The sequence below is a fragment of the Orbicella franksi genome, chromosome 9 (genome assembly GCF_964199315.1).
Source record: "Orbicella franksi chromosome 9, jaOrbFran1.1, whole genome shotgun sequence".
Classification (NCBI taxonomy): Eukaryota; Metazoa; Cnidaria; class Anthozoa; order Scleractinia; family Merulinidae; genus Orbicella; species Orbicella franksi.
In genome coordinates, this window is record NC_138153.1 from 29,871,205 (window position 1) to 29,892,228 (window position 21,024).

Sequence of the window (21,024 nt, forward strand, 5' to 3'; positions counted from 1 at the left end):
AAGTTTTGGATTTTTTTTCTTTCCTATAGCTGGTTGGTCCTAGCCTTTCGAGCAATGAAGACCATTAGCGTTGAATTCAACGGCGGAAAGGCCGCCGGCAAGTTTCAAGTTAGAACATTTTCCGTATAAATTAGCCCAAGAAAACTCCATACTTCATTTTGTCTTTGTCGTCGAAGCATACCCTTAAAAATCTGTTACACCACACAGCGAGTTCCCTTTATTTGCCTGAAAAGAATTCAACATATCAATTTTCATTACAATCGGGATCAGATCCTACTGTAAAACAAGGACTTCCTACGTCAATGCAAAACCCTGTTATCCACGAACGCCAATTGAAGTGACAAGAAGAAAAGGTTTTCAATAGATCTGAATATATTTGCATTTTTTCAGTGTAAGTCGTAAAACGAAATTTTTTCTCGTTGCTAACTCGACTTACAGTAAAAACACTTAAACGAATGATTTTAAAGACGCGTAATATTGCTGAGCAAAGAGCGAAGCTCTCTTTTGAAACATGGCGCCTTCAATGGTAAATGAATGGAATAAAAACATTTACAAGCGAAAAGAAATCCGCGTTATTAAATTATTTCCACGCCCAGTTTACATTTCTTTCGTGCCGTTTATTCAAATTTCTTTTTTTACGTGGTTAAAGTCAATTTGAGAAAGTAGAGGAAGAAATAATGTTGTTGTTTTTTCCTTTTTTATTCCAAAACACCTCTCTGACTTTGGAAACAGCTGCTTCAATTATTCAATAACCCAAGACTGTGTGGGCCTAAAATTGTGGCAACTCCAATCAAAAGAGAGAGTTGAGAATTGGACATTTACATTTCCGTCAACCACTTTTGACAGTGACAATAAGTGTGCATCTCAGAAATAACGTTGTTTAGTGTTGGTATACGGGAAGCCCGTAGGTAAGAAATAGATATTTTTATTTTTACCCTAGAACGTAAATATTTTAAAGAAATTATTGATTTGTTGTTCGGTTACAATTATCTTCAATTTCTACAGATCTTAAAAAGTTATCTCAAACAAACAGGAACACTACCGCTTATACCTCCACTGGTTTTCCACAAAAAGGTTTTAAAATTTAAATCCCAAAGTGCTCTAGACTCCAGATTAAGATTCCATTTTTTTCAGGAACTACAGCTTGTTGGTCGAGTTTTTTCGTGAAACGGGAAATTATTGTTTACTTTTTCAATTGATTTCCGCCTGACTTTATCGTTTCTTAGCCAATTTTTTGCTGATTTTAGTTTTAATCTTTTAAAACGTTCATTGTTAGATTTGCTGTGGATAAATGTCTTATCTGGGACATTTGCTCCCAACGTACCTGGCGATGCACGTTTAATTTACCCTTCTTTCAATCAAACTTTTTGATCTTCTGTTTTCTGATTCAACTTTCCGTTGTCTATTGAAAAACACATGACCTCAACTGGCTTACAGTCTTAAAAATCCCTAGCTTCTCAACTTCGTTAACTGCATCGCACGTTGACATAAACCCATCAATCCGTTTTCTTCTCGTTTACAATGGACGCCTAATTCACCTGTGTACGCCATTTTCAGTGTTCCTCCTTTAATATCCAGCTCTTTCTTGATCAAGCACAATCAAGTGACAATCCGGCAGAGCAAAGTATTTGTACCGTCTCGGAAGGGTTAATTAAACGAGGGATATTAATGAAAAAGCGCGCTGTCATAAACTCAAATCAGTTCAGCGAAAAGTTAAGTATTCATAGGTACCTATCTACTTCACGACAGCCGAGAATGCCACATCGCGGAAACGTTTAATTGAAGTTGCTTCAATAATATTTCTCTTCTCCGCTCAGCCTTAATTGCGTTAACTGTTAGTCGAAAGCATTTATTGTTTAAAACCCATGTTGAACGGGCTAAACTTTCTTTTGGTTAGGATTCTGTATTTAATATTTTCCTTTCTTTGGTAAACTCCGGTAAGACAACAATTGAACATTTGCATTCAACTTACACGAGGAGATCGACAAAGAAAGTTATTCAAAAAAAAACTGAAGTCTTTGTGCTATTCTTTTGCACTTGACATCGCGACAATTCGACGGATAAACTGAGTCATCAAATATCATTCCTTTTCATAACACAGTCGACGCAAAGCAAACAGTGGTTTTCTTTCGTTTAATTTCGCTTTGCAAATGATATTATCAGCTGAAAATCCCCGATGATTTAGCTCTCTAGTTCATTGTCATTATGGGGGATAATGCAGTGACAGCGCTTTATCTTTCATGAAAAAGAAAAGCCTAAAATGAACGTCTCTTCAGTTAGTTATGGTTATGAATCTACGCCACAATGTCGTCATGGTCGGCAAAAGACGCCGTGGCTATAGTTCAAATTGTTTGGGCTGATTCCGCGAAATTGCGATTTAAGAATTCTAATTCCGGTCATATTTTGTTTTAAAGGTTTATGCAATTTAGTGCGATATGTATGAGGCTATTGTTTTTCAAACCTCATATAGAGCTGAGACATTTTATTGCTTGTAGATGTGTTTATTTATAGTTTTCGTTTTCCTTAATGTTCAACATCGTAAGAAATAAATACATTTGGGGTCCTTCTGATTGAGTCATTTTTCATGTCAAATAGCCCCGGGCCCTGTCACATCACTTAAGCTATGGGCAATTCTAAGTTTCCCTCTGGAGCAGTCGACTGGCGCAAGGCTATTGACAATTTGAACACAATTTGAATTACTCAATGGAGAAAATTGCTTCCCGCCTAATAAATTTCTGAAAAAAATGAGTGGCTCAGTTAAAAGTGTTTCTGAAAAAGCGAAATCGCAACCGATGACGGCGCTAAGTTTTAACTGAAACGAATGATTAAGGAAAGGCCTTGCTTTTTGATTTATTCGCTTTCTTTTTTAAACGATTCTTTCTAAAAGATAAGTTGTCTTTCCTGCAATTTCGTGCCAAAGGGGGGTTGGCAATTAACTGACATTGTTTGGCGATTTTTTGGCTATCGCTTTTATCAGAATTCAGGTTATGATCAAAATTGCGAAGATCACGGCCGAGCGAACAGGTGGACTTCATTATGTATGCTGATTAGGTTTGTGACATAAACGTCATTAAAGTCAGCACATTCGACGTATTCGCTCAGCGACGCGCACTAAAAACGAGCGGAACCGCAACAAGTTCCGCTGTTGACAATTTTCGAACTCCTTTTACAATATAAAAAGAGCTTAACGTTCACTGACAAGCTATTCAAACTTCGCTGACGCTTTTTGTCCATTTCAGCGTGTTCACAACAGAGACGGACCGATATTACGGTGAATAAAAGGTAGTTATCTCATCCGCTACGCTTGGCTTGTGCGATTTAGCGTGATATTAGCCAATATTCTGCCGGACAGCGTGAGCTGTCAAATGCAATGAATTGCTGCCCATTTAGGGTCAAAATGATTCGTCCATGATGTTTTCCTAAAGCTTCCTGAAGCTACACAACCGGTGCTAACGTTGGACACTTATTTAATGTCCAAGAAATTTGTTTTTCAGCCAATTACATAAATAACGGAGATACCACAGGAGTTCCGTCAAAATAAACCACTCATACTTCTGACTAGATCTGTCGATCAGCCTCGCCTTGAATGTGTGAGTAGCGACAGAATAAAACTATTACAATCCCTTTTGAATTTTATCGGGAATCAAAACTATTATTCTTGTTGTTGTTGTTTTTCTGCAGAACGTGTAGCTGGAAAACAAAAGACTATTACAAGATCCAAAGAACTATCACCGCTAGAAAAGGTATGTAATACGCGCTTTTTTTTTAAGGAATCAATAAAATGATAAGTGAACGAAAAGATCCTCGATGCTTCAATGCTCGCTCGCAAATAAGGACTATGTTTGTTCCATTTTTCAATATCCGACTCTGTTTTGTCCTCAAAAAGCGACTGAAAAATTGAGTATAAGCAATGTGCCGATCGCTGTCTGACGGGAGCATAGCTTATGAAACGGCATACACAATTAGATTTGCGTTCGTCAAAGGCTACCGAAACAATCGTCTTCGGTACTGTGTTGGAACAAGAAGGAAAACAACGAAAAAAGGGAGTAAAACAAAATAAACACGTCTATTATGTGAAACAATTCTATACCAGATAGAACCTTTTATATACTTAAAGAATTAAGGCTATGTCTGAGGCAAGAATTACATCCTTTAATATTGTCTTTACTCGGTGCATGTATTATTCAAAGAATATTAGCGCCGCTTGGCTGTTTTCAAATTAAAAGAAAGAAAATCCATCAAAAGACGTGCAGTTTAACATTAGTTTCAAGAGCAGCACATCGTTTATTAGCAACAAAGGATCGCACGCGCTCGCCTTTAGATCTGACAGTGCTGAAATAAAATTTCAGTTTCTTGGAAGCGGAATCGGAAGCGAGGCATATAAATTTAGCCCACTTTGGTGAACTCATCAGGCTTCGCCGCCAGTTAATTTACATTTTCGTTGTTTGGCGCGGAAAGCCTTCACACAATCCTATCGTCTTCTCCCACGCATTTTCAGCTAGTACCGCTGCAAACCTTTTGACGCCATACTCGCCTTTGCGTTTTTACGTTTCAACACATCAAGCCTTTTCTTAATTAAGGACCAATTGCCGTAAACTTCGCAACTTCACATACATCATTTATTAGCCCCTCAACGTGTTCAAAATCAGCTGCCTCTACGACTTACAACAGGGCTTCAACACTTTTTTCTTCTCGAACACACGGATGTATTTCAATTCTTTTTATTTATTTACATATATAATTTTTTCCTTGATAATGGAAAGCCCGATTGGGACAAATAAAGTATGTGTGTATATATAATACATAATGTTTTTTATGCTTAGGAGTAAAACCAAGTAAAATCTTGCTGATATAATGAAAACTAGACAAAACAACCTAACTACCGAAAATCTATGAACAACGATCACATCACGAAACCAAAAGACCAGAAATAGGCCGGTTTATGATAATACAAAAACGAATTTATCACAAATTTAGCCCCTTAGAACGATACAGTTGGTTTAATTGAAATAGATTCTTTGTTAATCGAAAGTATAGAAAACGTGCAGGCCTGAAAACAAGAGAAAATAGCGCATGCGTACGCGAGAAACAAGCGCGTGAAGACAGTGAATTAAAATCTCAAACAGTTGATCGTCTGTTATTTCCTTCCTCGCGATTTTAAAGCCTTTAAGCTGTGTTCAAGCGAATTTAAGTATACGTGACAAGCAGAAGTTAAAAGTCGCCAAAATATGGTTTAAAAGCTCTGTAACAGGAAATATAATAGATTAATGAGATTACGTGAGTGCCGCGCTATCTAATTAGCAAAATCTTGCCAAGCATTAATCTTCATTCGCCATTTCGTCATGCACTCTATTTCTTGCCTAATGGCGTCATTTACGTTCGCAAGGGTTTTGCTTTTACGGATTAATTGGCTTTGAGTCTTTTAGAGTCCCTCAGACGTTTGCAATAGCATGTAATTGACACGATCGTGTGGCGAGTTGCTAAAAGGTTAAGGCACGCGAAATTTCACAGGCCCAAGATTGGCAAACTTCCCGAGAAATTTAACGCTCGTAAAAAGCTGGACGAAGAACGATAAAGTTTTCACCTCGCGATCGAACAATTGACGAGTGTTTAGAACTTCTGACAAATTATACATGATTGTGTTTATTTAAGTGGACTCCTGAGGGTAAATAAATAAAGGACTTTATCACATCTTAGAAAAAAACAAGGGATCTGACAGCATGAGTGAATGTCATGTCATACATGACCTGTGGTTGAACCAAATCTACTATCCTTGCTTGATGTACTAAGCCCAGGGGTAACTCCCATATGAAAAGGTCGGGGATGCTCGGCGGAAAATATGAATTAAACCCCTAAAGGAGATCAACCTGGGTGTGGCTAGAGCTTTATCTGACCCCTGAAAGATACCACTTAAAACGAAATAGCTGGATTACCAGCCGCTGCTTAGGAAAGGAGCCTGCGCCAGTAGATCGGACTCGAGAGACCCGCAGAAATCGAGCCAAAAACCGAAAATAGGAGCATTTCTTTTATTGTACATACATACATTTTATTTTTGTTTTCAAATTAAAATTACAATTATAACATGCCCGCGGATAGCTGAGCTAATCTAGGCGGGTCCTGTTTACGCGAATTATTAATATACAACTAGGTACAACTAAATACAACTGAAGGTAGCAAGAGAAATAAAGAGACTAAAATTGACAACAATGACTAGAGACAACTAATAAACTAACGGTATTACAAATAATAATTAACAACAGTTACGACGAGAGACTACAGAGACACTAAAGCGAAATTATTGAATATTAATTATTAGAATTAAATATCAGAATCCTTGAGTTATAACGGCCTAAGCAAGCATCCCCGACCTTTTCATATGGGAGACCCCACAGGCACCAAGTAAACTTGGTTCAACAGCAAATCATGTATGGCTTATTATATCTGACTTTCACCCAAAGGAAAGGTAGGAAATGCAGGAGAGAGGGAGAGGGCAGTTCTATAACAGCACAAAAGCTGAAAATAAGCATCGACCCACCTTTTACCTCTCTTTTGATTAGCCGGGGCACGTCTTCGTCACAAAGAAAATGGTTTGAAGCAAGCAGTATTCGCAATTCGCCCCCCCCCCCCCCCGCACCCCTCGGGGGGGAGGGGGTACTCCTTATAACAGCCTATACGGGGAGGCACTGTCCGAAAGGGGTTGCCTTTTTCAGGCTTCAGGTATATAATTAAAAGGATAGGGATTTCACAAGTTCAGGAATATGGTAGGGTAGGAAAATCTGTCATTTAGGTATAATGTAAACAGGAACTGAAAAAATTACACTTGCTCTTTGTTTAACATCTCTACTGGTTTTGCTTGTTGTTCTCCTGTAGTATTGTTCATTGACTTCTTCCCAAGGGTTTAGAAAAGGAATGCAGTGTCCTTAAGTAGGTCCGAGAGGTACCAAGCGGCCAGCAGCTCCCGTAGTTCGTCAGAGTTGTATTTCTGAAAAGATCAAACGGTTTTTAATGACTGAGGTTTCGACAACCTCATGGGAACTTATCTTCTTTCACAAAAACCCGACTCTGAAGATGACTTTCGCTCAGCCGATTGTCGAGACGTCAGTCTTGTTTGAACGTTGTTTGTCTTATTTTTGCCATTGATAAATATATTTACAATGAAAATATCAGTCTATAAGGCAAGGAAGTCCAGGGAAGCCAATACCGCAGTTCTTTCCAGAACAAATCTCACCGAAACCATCACTACAGTAATTCATAGACCTTTACTCTCTCCCCTGCAAATACCTGCCCTACAAATTATATTCTTCTCGTGCGCATGACTAAAAGCATTCAGCTCAAATCGTATACAGAGGCCGTTGCCGAGGGGCGGCCGCGTTATGGAGAGATAGGGGTGTTTCCCGGGATGGAGCTACTCTCTTATATGGTATGTGCGGTCCCAAAGGGCATGGTTTTTCAGCCATTTTGGTCAGAAATAGGGTATCGATTTTGGCCATTTTGGTCTCAAATACATTTAGGGTATGGTTTTTGCAGTCAAGTCTTGAATTGGATATGCTTTTTAGTAGAAGCCACTTTTTTCATCATTATCGATAAGACCATCAACAAAAGCCCTTCACAATGCCTTTAACATGGGTCTGAACTAGAGAACTAATTGTAGGACAGGCCTGAAACTGGGTATTGATATAAGGGTCTTAAATAGGGTATCGAATTTTTGGGCAAGCCATAAATAGGGTAGTGAAAATAGCATACTTTGGTCTTAAATAGGATAAGAGTTTTGGGACGCGGGCCGCATGCCCCAACCCAATTTTTCTGGGAGTACCCCTGGACCTGTTTTTATCGGGTGGCCAGGGTGCAACATTTTATCTTTAAAAAAATAAAAAATGCTTAATGTAGCATGTAAATACGTAACACAATCAAAACGTATCAATAAAATCGAAACCGAACAGAAACAGAGACTAACGACGCGCGGTTCGGATCAAGTTCGTAACCTTTTACAATAAAAAATTGGGTTTTGTATATACACCATTCGTCAGTCGTTGATTAAAATCCGCCATCGAGAGGTTGCCGTTGTAGAGAGGTTAAAAATAATAGTGAATGTTCAGACCCGGTCCCTTTGGACAAAAAAGTGGCCTTTGTAGAGCGGTGACCGCTGTAGTGCGGTGACCGCTGTAGAGCAGTGGCCCTGTCGAGCGATGGCCACTGTTGGGCGGTGGCAGCTGTAGAGCGGTGGCCGCTGTAGAGCGGTGGCAGCTGTAGAGTGGTGGCCGCTGTAGAGCGGTGGCCACTGTAAAGAGGTGGCCGCTGTGGAAAGGTGGCCGCTGTGGAGAGGTGGCCGCTGTGGAGAGATGGCCGCTGTAAAAGAGGCCGATGTAGGAAGGTGGCCATTGTTAAATACTAAATATTTTATAGCAGGACCTCAAAATAAGAACCGCTAAGCATTGAGTGCTTATTTACCAGACCTCTTCACTCGCACCCCCAGCCAAAAAAAAAAGCTGGAACCATACATTTTCATCACAATTTGTTCACACGGTGTTTCTACGGAACCCGAATAAAAGGAAATATGATATCTTGGTGTGATATACAGATAAAAAGAAAAAAAAAGAGATTATTATGGTGGAATGACAGAAAGCGAGACGGGAGAGTGGTGCGGGATGACTATACTTATAATCCGTCAAATATTTTTGTTGGCGCGCGATTGGTCTAAACGCATCACATGACTGAATATGCCCCAGCTAAAACTGGGGAATATCCGAGTAATATTCTACAATTTTCAAAACTGCGTGTGTTGCGAAAATATTTCAAGGTTTATAAACACAATAGCCCCCATTTGGTGCTAAAATATGCTCGGATATTTGTCCTTGGGCATTACCTGTTCCTCAAATCTCACAGTTTTCCTCGAACTACGCTCTCTGTCGCGCGCGCGCACATTAAGACACTCCCAGAGATAACTGTATTGAATGTTCTTTTCTTTTCTTAGATGCCACAGAAACTACGGAGTATAACGATCATAGCAATGATATTTTGCACACTTGTACCGTTCATTAACGCGCTCCCACAGCCTCCAATGACAGAATTCAATAACTGCTTGATAAAATGCCGAACTTGCCTTCTCCATTGTTCCTTTCAAGAAGAAGTTCGACCAGACGACATGCCCAACTGCCTTGAAGACCTACGTGCCTGTCAACAAGGTTGCAGATTGAATCCGTCTACAGACAAACCATGCCGCCAGTAACAATGAAAATAATATGTGTATATATAGTAATAATAATTGGGTCAGGAAGTGTATTCTGGTGTGAAAAAGTAATAGTATTTAATAAGCTGTATTTAGGTAACTGGTTAAGTAGAAATAATAAACAAATCACCTAGCAACGACGTGAAACAACAAATGGCTTATTGGAGCTTTAATTAGGGCTCCAAGTTCCAGCGTCTTGTCTATACATACTATACCTGTAGTTATGGAACGCTTTCGAGTGGTATTTCACGGAATATCCCACGAGTCACTTGTAGTTTCTACGTGTGTAAAAGGCTCCTGTGTATACCAAGAAAATACAAGTGACAGGTGGGAAATATTCCATGGTATTGCACGAGAGAGCATTGCATAACTGTCTTATACCACGCCATAGAAAATACAGAGGGGAACACAATCTATGCGACATACGCGCGGTGCATGATGGGAATGTTGGATGAAACACCGTCGAACACACAATGGATTTCCTGTATTCTGATTGGCTCTAATTTCTATGACATGGTATAACATCATATATACATGTCAAGAATATTTGATATGAGAAAAAAGGCACAGATCGGATTGTGCGACATCGCGCCTTCCAAATCGCTTTGCTTGGTTCTCGTGTATACATCCGCGGATCGAGTCCTCAGCTCACCTCACTTCCAAAGGTTAGATCGTATTTAAAATCATTGCACCCGTCCCTGTAAGGTCAATTGTATGTTACCACGTTTCTGCATTGACTTTTCGCTTGCAGAACTTATTTGTAGCCTTCCCTTTCCCATCTTCGTCTTCACTGGGCGTCCACCGAAAAAATAAGTCAATGTACCCAATGTTAAGGCATTTCCCTTTTGCATTGGGTTTGAAAATGAGATGATTCTTTGTCATTGAGATGGTGTGATAAGGTGCACATAAATCAGCTGATACTATAGCAACGGTCCCAGAATCCATGGCACATTCTAGTTCTTTCCAAACCATATGCTGGTACTTCGCCCCCTTTCCATGCCCTTGCAAGCCACGCTGCCACTTTTTAGCAAATTCCACATTTTCAGGCGAAGCACTGTTCAATTATTAATAAAGGTTTCCTAAATGTTCCACGTTTGCCATACGATGTAACATTCCACATCTGCTTCACTCGATAATTAAGGTTTTCAATCGAGCCACGCCGCCACTTTTTAGCAAATTCCACATTTTCTTGCGAAGCACTGTTCAATTAAAGGTTTCTTAAATGTTCCACGTTTGCCATACGATGTAAAATTCCACAGTTGCTTCATTCGATAATTAGGGTTTTCAGTCAAATAGGAGGCGTTTGAAATCGCCTCCAATGAGGTTCATGTCTTCTCCCTTCCTGTTTCCTCCTGGCTCCTCCTCCTCCTCTTCATGCCGCTTCCAATCAAGAGATGACTGCGGAAAGTTGAAGAAACTAAAGATCAGCAAAGAAGTCATTTGCCGTGTTGTCCACGGCATTGTCCCTCTTTTTACTTCCAGGATCCACATGGAGTGTCTTAAGATGACTCACGTCCCAAAACTTGATGCTCTGATCATGTGAACAACTCGCCAGGATGTCTCCATCACGTGAGAGGCGCATTCTCTCTACTGGAAAATCGTCGTGTTCTCCAACGGTACCAACAAAACGGTTTGGTAGAATATGAACAGCTCTGATGATATTAAAGAGGTGAACTTCAAATTAACAACTCACTCTGGAAACTAGACATTTTGAAAAAAAAAAAACCACAACAACAACAACTAGCGGCCGGTCTAGGCCGAGAGTGTCTGCGCAAGCACGCATGGCCAGGGTCAAGTTAGCCTGCGAGGTCAGGCTCTCGCGAGAGAGAAGCATCCGACCCCACCCCAACGTCCTTTGTTACGCAACGCGCGTCGTTCATAAACTTTCTCGCGCGCCAAAGCGAAAAGCTATAGCAGCGCTTAACTGCGAAACTCAAACACTAGAGCCTGCTTGCGGGCTGGAACCAAGTACAAATCGAGAACAAATGTACAGCATTGTCTCCATCCCTCATTTTTAACGTTATGTTGTTCTGCTATCTCCTTTCGACTTAAAACTCAACATGAAATCATCAGATGGCATTCTGATTCACTCATAGCGATCCATACCGTTTATCACCTAGCCTGCGAACGGGCTCGCGTGTGCTGCGGCACGAGCAAAAGCAAAGACGCGAGAAAAGAGTCCGGGCCAGTGAGGCGAGCCGGTAAGGGCCCTTTTCGCCGGCTTGCTTCGTTCGCCGCCTTGCTTCGTTCACCGATTCGTCTCTCGCAGATTCACCTTTACTCGTGCCGCAGTGTGATGTCACACAACATAAATACTTGTGTGGATACTCTCGACCCAGCCCATCACTCTTCCGAACAAAGTTATGGAAATACACAGTCATGTACATAAACATGCAAGTACGAGAAGTTTGTGAAAGCAGGGCATACATGTACCTGATAATTCCGTCCATTGAGCCTGTACAGACAACGTTCTCACTGACAGCCACACAAGAGTCAATGGACAGTGGATGGCCTGGAAAACGATCACTGATGTCTCCCCACTCCCCCCAAGAGAACAGGTTTAAAATGCCGTCACCAGTTCCACACACCACTTTACGTCCACCCTATAAACAACAGTAATGAGCAGTCAGGAAAGGAAAGTTAAGGCCAGGCAGGCCCATTCCAGTTATAGGGTTTAGAGGCACCGTGGATGGGATGCTAGTCAATAAGCAGTAACCCCCCTGTCCTCCTTCTCCCTCCTTCCCACGGTTGTCTCGACAACAGTAAGGCATGGTGGCCTCATGGTTATTGTGCTCAACTTTGCTGGATCAAGTACATCAGGTTTGCGCCCTGGCCAGGGTCATCGTGTTGTCTCCTTGGATATTTTGAGTCACAGTCCCTCTCCCCCATTCTCGTCCCCAGAGGCCACGCTCCCTTTGGTCAGCACTAAGAATCACGGCCTCTGGCCCAACCCGATTTTTCTGAGCACGCGCAGATTAATCGCTCCGTATTCTCAGGCAATCAGATTTGTCCGACTTGACGAGAAATCCGTGAATCGCGGACTTCCAGTGCTGGACCAGCCCAGAGGTCGCGATTCTGGGTGCTGACCAGAAGGAGCGCGGCCTCTGGAGACGAGAATGCCTCTCCCCAAGCACGTGCATAAATGGGTATTGAATTGAATATTGGGATTCACGCTGTAATGGCCTACATGTTGCATTCCATCAGCGCTTTGAGTACTTTCTACACTGTAGTCGGCGTCGACAAAATCTGGATCGGACCGGACCGGACCGGATCACGGATCGGATCATGGACCGGATCACGGATCGGATCACGGATCGGATCACGGATCGGATCACGGATCGGATCACGGACCGGATCACGGATCGGATCAAGGAAAAAAAATTCAAAATTTCGTTGAGCAAATTGCACTAGAGTGACTACTGTCAGCAGAAAGTTTTATTTAATTCAGGTGTGATATTCCTTTATCATTTTATAATATCAAGCCAACTGGGAGCTGGTCACAGATGAATTTTTTTCAGGCTGTTGGGTTTTGATTGCGATGATCAATCATGTCTTCATATCTTTCTCCGCAGTTCAGATAAATGATATTTCGTATCTTCACTTGCATCAAAGGTAAACTGTCATAAAACGAGTCAGTATGGTAATAATAGGACGAACGTATGAATAGAAACACAAAAACTAAAAACACTAACAAATTAAACACCTGATGATTTCAAACAATTTCCGTTTTTGAGACAAGTCTATACTTTTACAAGATGTGAGTTTGGAATACGATATTTCGCACTGGAATAAAACGAAACAAACCATTTGTATTTCAAGGAAATATAGCTGTTTTACAAAAAATTCTAGGAATGACATCGATAGTGTGAACGATAACGCAACCCGAGAATAAACAACATTTTAGGAGTTACGTCACGAGTTTTAGAGTCATTTTTAGGGTCGTAAAGAGTTGCCTTTAAATAGAATAAAACCTTAAAATGATCGTGTTCTAGGATAGAAAACACTTAAGAGGCAAGAACAAATCAAAACGGAATGAGGATCGTCAAGGATGGCAAAGATTAACGGGGATTGCAAATGATGAACTTGAAAAACTAGGCTAGTTTTTTCAAGATGTGCAAATGTCCTTAAGCTTTCGTACGTAAGTTTTCTCATTAACTGTAACGCCAACTGTAACGCTCACATCTGACACGAAAATGTAGCCGAGAATTAGCCACTAATAACAATTTCAAAAACGAGAATGGGAGGTTCACGTAAGCTTCGAGCCAACTAACGTTCAAATATAACTACATCTGCCTGTTCATTACAATTTAAATTCGTCGTAAAATAGGCGCTTAGTGGCTTTTTAAATGACCTCTTGTCATTCTCTGTAATTAACATGTCATTGCGTCAAATTCGGGATTCTTATTCTCATTTAACATATTTTAGTTTTTCACTTTTCTTTTTTATTTATCATTATCTTATAAACGGTTTGATTTTAGTTTTTGATTTTTTTTCTTTAAAACTTTTTTTTTTCTGTGATCCGATCCGTGATCCGATCCGTGATCCGGTCCGTGATCCGGTCCGTGATCCGATCCGTGATCCGATCCGTGATCCGATCCAGCTTTTGTCGACGCCGCACTGTAGTTGCTTTGTGCCATGGAAACTGAAGCTACTGTAAAATTAATGTCAGCCTGCTGGGCCACTATGCTTGACTTCAGGCTTGACCTTTTACCTTTCAACGTATAAAATAAAGCATTTCGTTTTTGTCAAGCAGATGAGAAGAACAAAATCATCAACTTGAACTCAGGACCTGTCTTGATGTACCACAACACTTTCCCCACTTGTACCCAACAACATATATTACCTTTACCACTGCAACTGAGAGAAGCTCACTTTCCATGTTGTCTGACCGTTGTTCAATCTTTTGACGCCGAATGTTAAATATTGACAAAGTACCATCACCACTGCGGGAAAAAAAACAATATATCAGAACCCAGTCGAGAATTAAGACTGAGGCAATGTCCATGCTTTAAGTCTCTTGATAGGTATTTAGCGTGTTTATGAGGACTATAAACAACAAAGACGAAATATATGACTGGACAAGTGCCTCGGTTTCAGTGCTGTTTCTAGCTACAGCCCTGTCTTATCAGTAAGGTACCACAGTACAGAAAAACATCACGTGCAAGTGGTGCACATTAATTTTACAAAAATCTTGTTGGTAGAAAAATTAAAGTTTGATCCACAGACCCTTAATGGCCCACTCAACTTAAAAAACAGGACCACATGAAAGTGATGTTAAATATTATGCTTCATTTTGAATAGTTTTACAAAAAAAAACAATTTTATCTACAGACTGAAAATTAAAACCTCCTCGTGTGGCATCACAAACTATGGGGGTGGTGAATGGTCCTTCAAAATCCACGAGTCTCGCAAAATTTTCGTCCAATTTCAGAGGTCTCGCAGTCTGGCCTTCTCGCAAAGTCTTGCATTTACCATTCCCAACCCCTAACAATGCTCCATGGACATTTACTCCTCAACCCGGCTTTCATTTGAATGCATGCTCACATCCTAAGGTTTTATGGACCGGTCCAGACTTTATTGTAAGGCAAATCATGCTGTTCTCTTATTGGCTACTACTCACTATCCCATTTTTTTTTGTTTTGTTTTGTATCTAATGTAACGTTATTGCAATAAATTAAAATAAAATAAAAAATAAATAAATAATAAAAAAAATCTATTCTGTATCTGTTCTGTTTTAGTATAAATCTACTAGCGATTCTCTGATTGGCTGTGCTACTCACTATCTATTCTGTGACAGATAATGAGTAGCATAGCAGTGTGCACTTGTTAACAAAATGACGGCCACTTCTTGGCATTTTCAAAGTGTCTGCAAAGAGGATTTAGATATAGTTTTGAATGACTAGTAGATTTATACTAAAACAATTAGATTATTTGCTCTCGATTTCTATATGTGATATTGATGAGGGCGCAGCCCGAGTCAACTATCACACGATAGAAATCTCAAGCTCATAATCTAATTGTTTAGTAGCTGGTGAGCAACCAAGCAGTGTGTGGTTGTTATCAAAATGGCTGCTGCTCTATGCATTTTTGGACGTGTCTGAAAAGAGGATTTAGGCAATTAGATGACATTTTAAATGCCCGGTAGATTTATACTAAAACAATTACTAGATTATTCACTCTGGATTTCTATGCATTATTGCTGAGTAAGGCTATGCCCTCAGCAAAAATCAAACATAGAATCTTAAGCTCATTGATGTCCTAATTGTTAGTTATTGATAACTGATCTGAGTTGAGATTGCATTGTAGACAGTGTATTGGTAAAGTCTGCACACAAGCCAAGCGGCCAATCAGGCCTGAGCTTATCCCGGTTTCCATAGCATGAAGCAGCAAGGAGTATTTTTACTCCCCCCTGGTCGGGATGCTAGTCCATCACAGGGTTACCCCCAGCATTAAGTTAGCCGGTACCCATTTATACACCTGGGTGGAGAGAGGCATTGTGAGAGTAAAGCATCTTGCTCAAGAACACAACACAATGTCCCCAGCCAGGGATGTTTCCATTGTACCTAGTCGCTAGAAGCGTCCGTTTTTCTGCATCACAGGCCATGTCAGAGATAAAGTCTTCATTATCTGCTACTGTCAATACACACGCTGCTTGCCTTGTGTCCCAGAACTGCAAAAAAACAGCAGAAAACACAACTTTACCTACAGTGTGCTTCCAGAAAATATCCATGCCCAGTTCGAAATACAGTCAAACATTTTGAGCGGTAGCAGGTCTCCAACCACAAAAGTTTAAAGGAAAGTCCCAAGTTAAACTACTGTCCGAAGGGGGAGTGTCATGCCAGTTTTCTGGAAGAACACCATTCTGCAATATACTGTACAAGTAGGCTATTTTAAAAGGAAGTCATGTATAGTAATGTTCAACCAAAGATAGTTACATTTAGAACTAGCTAAACAAGTAAATAATAAGATAAAAATAAAAATAAATTACAATATTTTGAGAGGAGGCCACATCAGCCTTAGCCGGGTTTCATGCAGGTCCTCTATCCTGGTCAAATTGGAATTTGGAGATGTTGGCTTCTGTGGAGGGAGGAAAGCCGGAGAACCTGGAGAAAAACTCTCGGAGCAAGGCGAGAACCAACGACAAATGCTACCCACTTGTGGCACCAGGCTGGAATCGAACCTGGGCCACGTTGGTGGGAGGCGAGTGCTCTCACCACTGCACCATCCCTGCTCCCCAAAAATAAACTGCAGTGAGAGTTGAAGCATGAAACAATCTGAAAAAAGTTAAGTAAGAGAAGCTGAACCTATTATAAGAATATGTTTTTTCAAAAATTTTACATGTATCAAAATTATTTACCTTAACACAGCCATTGTCATCACCTGTCACTATCAGGCTGTCAGTTATAACCTTGATGCAGTAAACAGGGGAACTGAAAATCACAGAAATAAAAACACACATTATAATACAGGTAAGTCATGAGTGCACTAAAGTATGCCATTCAATAACACACTCTGCTCTATCAATGGTTTTGTGCTTTGTCGCCATCAATCACTTTAGTGGACCTCTCAGGAAACAGAAGTTTACTTCTACATTGAAAAGTCATATCTGTGGCTTGTAATAAATTTATATAAAATGAGTGGGGCCTTTGTTCTGATAAACCAAAGTGAGCCTTTCATTTATGGTGTATGGTTCATTTATTTAATATCTCTTTGGTGTTTTTCTATCTTAGTAGTAAACTACTATCTTCAGGTTTCCTTAAATTTGAAGGTAAATTTGTACCTGGCTAAAATAATTCAAAAATACAGCGACTGAGCTCCTATGAGTTAGCAGTGCAAAAAGAAAGCAAATGCAAGACACTCAAGTTAGACACTCAAGTGAAAACTGCTGTGATAAAATTTTGCTTAAAATTTGCTGTTTTATATGTTTACGTTGTTCTGAACTCCATTTGCTACAGACTATTTTTTCAATCACAAGAGGACAAATTGCATTTGCCTTTAACATAACACAAAATGTACCTGTGTGCTCTATTAATTACATGGGCAACTGCTCCTGAATTCATATCAACAGCCTGCACTGACTTGTCTTTAGATGCTGTAAAAAGGTCTACACAACACAAAAAAAAAAACATTCACCTAATCAGGGCTTTCCTGCTGCAGGCAACAGAGAAAATTGGAGGCATTCTGTGGAGGCCTTATGTGCCACGAGGCACAAAGAAGCTAAGTGAAGTGAAGTGAATCAGGGCTTTCATTGACATTAGGGAGTTTAACAAAACCACAACAGCAACGGCAATGGCAACATCGCTAACCAAAAGGTTTAATGAGAAGAACAATGGCTGCGCACATGCATTATAATACTTGGTACATTTCTTTGCCGTCCTCTGCAAAACAACAATGTGAAATTACCAAATTCTGCATTGTCTGGAGAACATGAACCACGATAGGTAATTTGTTAAATTTTTAGTGCTAATTAATCGATGTGTCCTAATTTCAGTTTCGTGATAGCTTTGACAGTGATAAACAAATTAAATGGCTCTGGAGGTTCGTAGGTAAAATATAAACTCATTTTTTTAATCGATGTTGTCCTCAACTTTGCTGTCGGGGTTTCTTAAGCTCCCTACAGCTGTATTTTCAACAGGAGGGCAACTGGTTTTACCAGGTGGGCAAAACTTTTTGAACTGAGCTTCTTTGTAACAAAAACGTGCCTCCAGATGGTCAGACCAGGTGGGCAATATCATCCTCACAATCAGTCAATTTTCACGGTGCCCAGACCTTAAATTGAAACCCCTGTCTAACGATTATGAACAATAAACTACAACTTGGAATATTTACTGTTCAATAACATAATAGTGGGCAAAGGGAAATTTACATTAGAACTAAGTTTTATAACTAGTTGCTACATTTATTTTACAGAGGCCTGAATAAGGAGACAGTCGCTATAAAATATATACAATGCATACAGGGCTAAAAAATACTGAAAACTCCAGCTTGCCCTTTAGACCAGCATCTCTCAAAGGTTGCTTGCCGCGGGAAAGTCAGTCCTTTCTTTTTATTAAGTTGGCAGATGACTTACCAGGGCCATTGCCTATCAGACAAGTGAGAATATAAAGTTACTTGCCCAGCAGGAAAAACTACTTGTCCTGGACTTCCAGATCACACTTTTTCCAAGCCCTGTGCATATTAGTGTCAAAGTAAAGGTGACTACTTACACAAGCCATCTGATGAGAAGGACAATGCTCTGCAAGCTTTCTTGTGATGGTGAAGGTCTAGAAGCAGGTGATTCCCTTCAGCAACAGAGTATGAGTGCCTATGATGTTAATAACAAAAAAATAGGTGCCAGCCCTATGAAAAAAATAAGTGACTATCCTAAATTCCTTAACAAGATGGAATACAATTTAGTCTGATATCATAGGCGTGATTTCAAAATCGAAGGAGGGCACTGATTCCAGACAAAAATTGCATGACACAAAGTTCATTTGCCACTTTATTACATCCATTTTGAAATCACGCATTTGATTTAATCGCCTGAATACAGGATTTTGGTCAGTAGATATACAGTATGTTACTGATCCAGTGGCTTGATTGTTAAAAAAGTTCAAACGTAGATGCTTAAATACTCCTCTTTTTTGATGCAAAACAGAAAGAGTTACCATTTAGAGCAAACATACAATGCAGTGCAATTTGTGAATAAATCACACTGACATTCTTGCAATTTTTTTTTTTTTAATATGTTTTATTTATAACCTATGACATAACAATACATTACAATACATAACTTACTTACAAGTGATTATAGGAGTACAAAAAAACAAAAGTGAGAACTTACAAAAAAAAAAAGAGATAAAAGTACAAGAAGAAATAAGTACGAGAAAGAAAATAAGACGGAGAACAGGTTCCTTTTTCTAAACTAATAGAGTTAATATATACAATGGCCAGTAATGTGGCTCCTTTTTTTTTGGTTTGTTGTTATATCCATTTTTGATATTCTATTTATTGTTACAACTTTATCTGTTTCTTAGATTTGTGCTTCTCTATTTGAAGTTTACTTGCAAGGATGGCCATGAAAGCTTCCCAGTAGTACTCTTCTTCTTCTTCTCTAAAGGCAGTGTAAATATAGTGTTTTGCAATAATCAAGCAGAGGTTTAAACCAAGTCGACGAGAGAAGTCATTGGTAACACCATATATTATCCTGTTTTCATCAAGAGTCATTGGCTCAGAGTTTTTGGAAATCCACCAGTAAGTAAACTGAGACCAAAAGCTCTTAACTTTCAGACAGGTTGCGAAAAGGTGGATTAGTGTTTGTCTTTCAGAGCATAGGTGACATTTATCAGATTCTTTAAGCGCATCTCTAAAAAGTGTTGCGTTTGTTGGCAGAATGTGATGAATAATTTTAAACTGAAACATGGCAAGTCTGGTGTCCTTGGTGACTTTGAAAGGAAGGCTATAAATGAGTTGCATTGTTTTCTCATTCAGATTTGCTTTTACCATCCTTTTTTCAGCAGTAGGCGTTACAAACTTATTTTTAACAAAGAATTGTGTTGCAATTTGATTGGTTACTTTAAACAAGCCTTGAAATCTTATTGGTTGTTTTGTTTTAGTGCTCCTTTCTCATTGGCTGGGAAAAAATGCGAATTAGAACAAAAAATAGACTGTGTGATTTTTGAATAAATCAGACTGCCCAGAGCCAATAAGATTGCAAGGATCACCAGTGATTTCAAAATGGATACAATAAATAGATTAACATATAGCTTAAACTTAAACTATGCACACCCAGACACTACCTGAAATCTTGATATCATAAGTTATTGAATGAGTTGAAAGTTCCATGTATTAAAGTCACAGAAATGCACTAGACAGGGCTGTGCTCTGAAAGCACCACAGGTGACTAACTTTTACCTTTGGGGGACTGGAAAAACTTACTTTTTTCACATAACTTCAGCACTGCATGTGCACCCAGGATTTCATGGTTAAGAACCTTTGCGCTTCTCGTAATTTTTCTTAGACCACAGCGTTGACTACACAACCTGAGTTTTTAATTCCAGTCTTTCCCTTTTTAGATCTTTTAAAATTATGTACTTCTGATGACAGCAGAATATGTGTAAAAATGGACACATGAAGCCGAAATAATATTATTAATATGGCTCATGGTACTTACACAGTCACTCTTCCGTCGATTTCTCCAGCAGCAATAACATCTCTGTTTGGATGAAAGCTCAAGTCAAACACCTGGTTGTTAAAACTGATATCTCCTGGCACGCCATCGCCTGTCCCCTTTATAAAAACAACATCAAGGTGAAGAGAGTGTTTGTACTAACACTGGTGTAACCTACGCTACAAAGCCTTTTGTGTGGCTCCAGAGAAAGGCTTAGCCAGAAATTCTTCCGGGAAAACCCAGCTAGATTGGTGCCTCGGGGGCTTTAAGGGTGTGTCACCCTCCGTCCTGGTATATTATCATATATGATATTTCTTTCTTGCCAATCAAAACCTACGGTACCGCACGGTACCGCATTTTGTTCAGTTACCTTCGATTGATCCGCCATCTTGTTCTATTCTTTTATGTCCAATATCTGACGGGGAGGGACTTGGGGACAAAGATTCGCGTGAACCTCGCGCGCAGACTCGCGCGTTTTCAAGACTGACGCGTTTTCATTTTCAATCTGGGCAAAGCCCTCTAAAAAGAGCTAGACGTTTTAAAAGTTGTAGCTCGACAAGGTTCTTTTTTTTTTAATGGAACGCAATTGAATTTCCGTGCTTTTGCGTTGTGCGGCATTTAAAATATCGTTTTAAAAGCAAACGACAGA

General features: G+C 39.8%; 1 protein-coding gene and 1 long non-coding RNA gene across 6 annotated transcripts; one reads left to right on the top strand and one right to left on the bottom strand.

Annotated features, from left to right (window-relative positions):
- Positions 1-811: 811 nt before the first annotated feature.
- Positions 812-9,192, top strand: LOC145496565 (uncharacterized). Of its 3 annotated transcripts, none has more exons than XR_014050567.1 (3): positions 812-908; positions 3,682-3,743; positions 8,972-9,192. It is a non-coding gene; the product is annotated as an uncharacterized LOC145496565 (long non-coding RNA). The 3 variants fall into 3 exon arrangements; XR_014050566.1 differs by lacking the exon at positions 812-908 and adding an exon at positions 3,070-3,282; XR_014050565.1 differs by lacking the exon at positions 812-908 and adding an exon at positions 3,289-3,590.
- A 95-nt stretch (positions 9,193-9,287) lies between these two features.
- On the bottom strand, positions 9,288-20,978 carry LOC145496548 (WD repeat-containing protein 55-like). 3 transcript variants are annotated; one of them, XM_081476248.1, is made up of 9 exons: positions 20,746-20,978; positions 20,379-20,494; positions 18,433-18,530; positions 17,243-17,330; positions 16,584-16,656; positions 15,790-15,896; positions 14,070-14,169; positions 11,660-11,829; positions 9,288-10,878 (listed from the first exon to the last, which is right to left on the bottom strand). In XM_081476248.1, exons 1-9 carry the CDS (start codon positions 20,761-20,763, stop codon positions 10,644-10,646), a joined length of 1,005 nt encoding a protein of 334 aa, XP_081332374.1. In that variant the 5' UTR covers positions 20,764-20,978; the 3' UTR covers positions 9,288-10,643. The 3 variants fall into 3 exon arrangements, with proteins under 3 accessions (XP_081332374.1, XP_081332373.1, XP_081332371.1); XM_081476247.1 differs by lacking the exon at positions 9,288-10,878 and having other exon boundaries at positions 10,888-11,829; positions 14,076-14,169; XM_081476245.1 differs by lacking the exon at positions 9,288-10,878 and having other exon boundaries at positions 10,888-11,829.
- Positions 20,979-21,024: the final 46 nt, after the last annotated feature.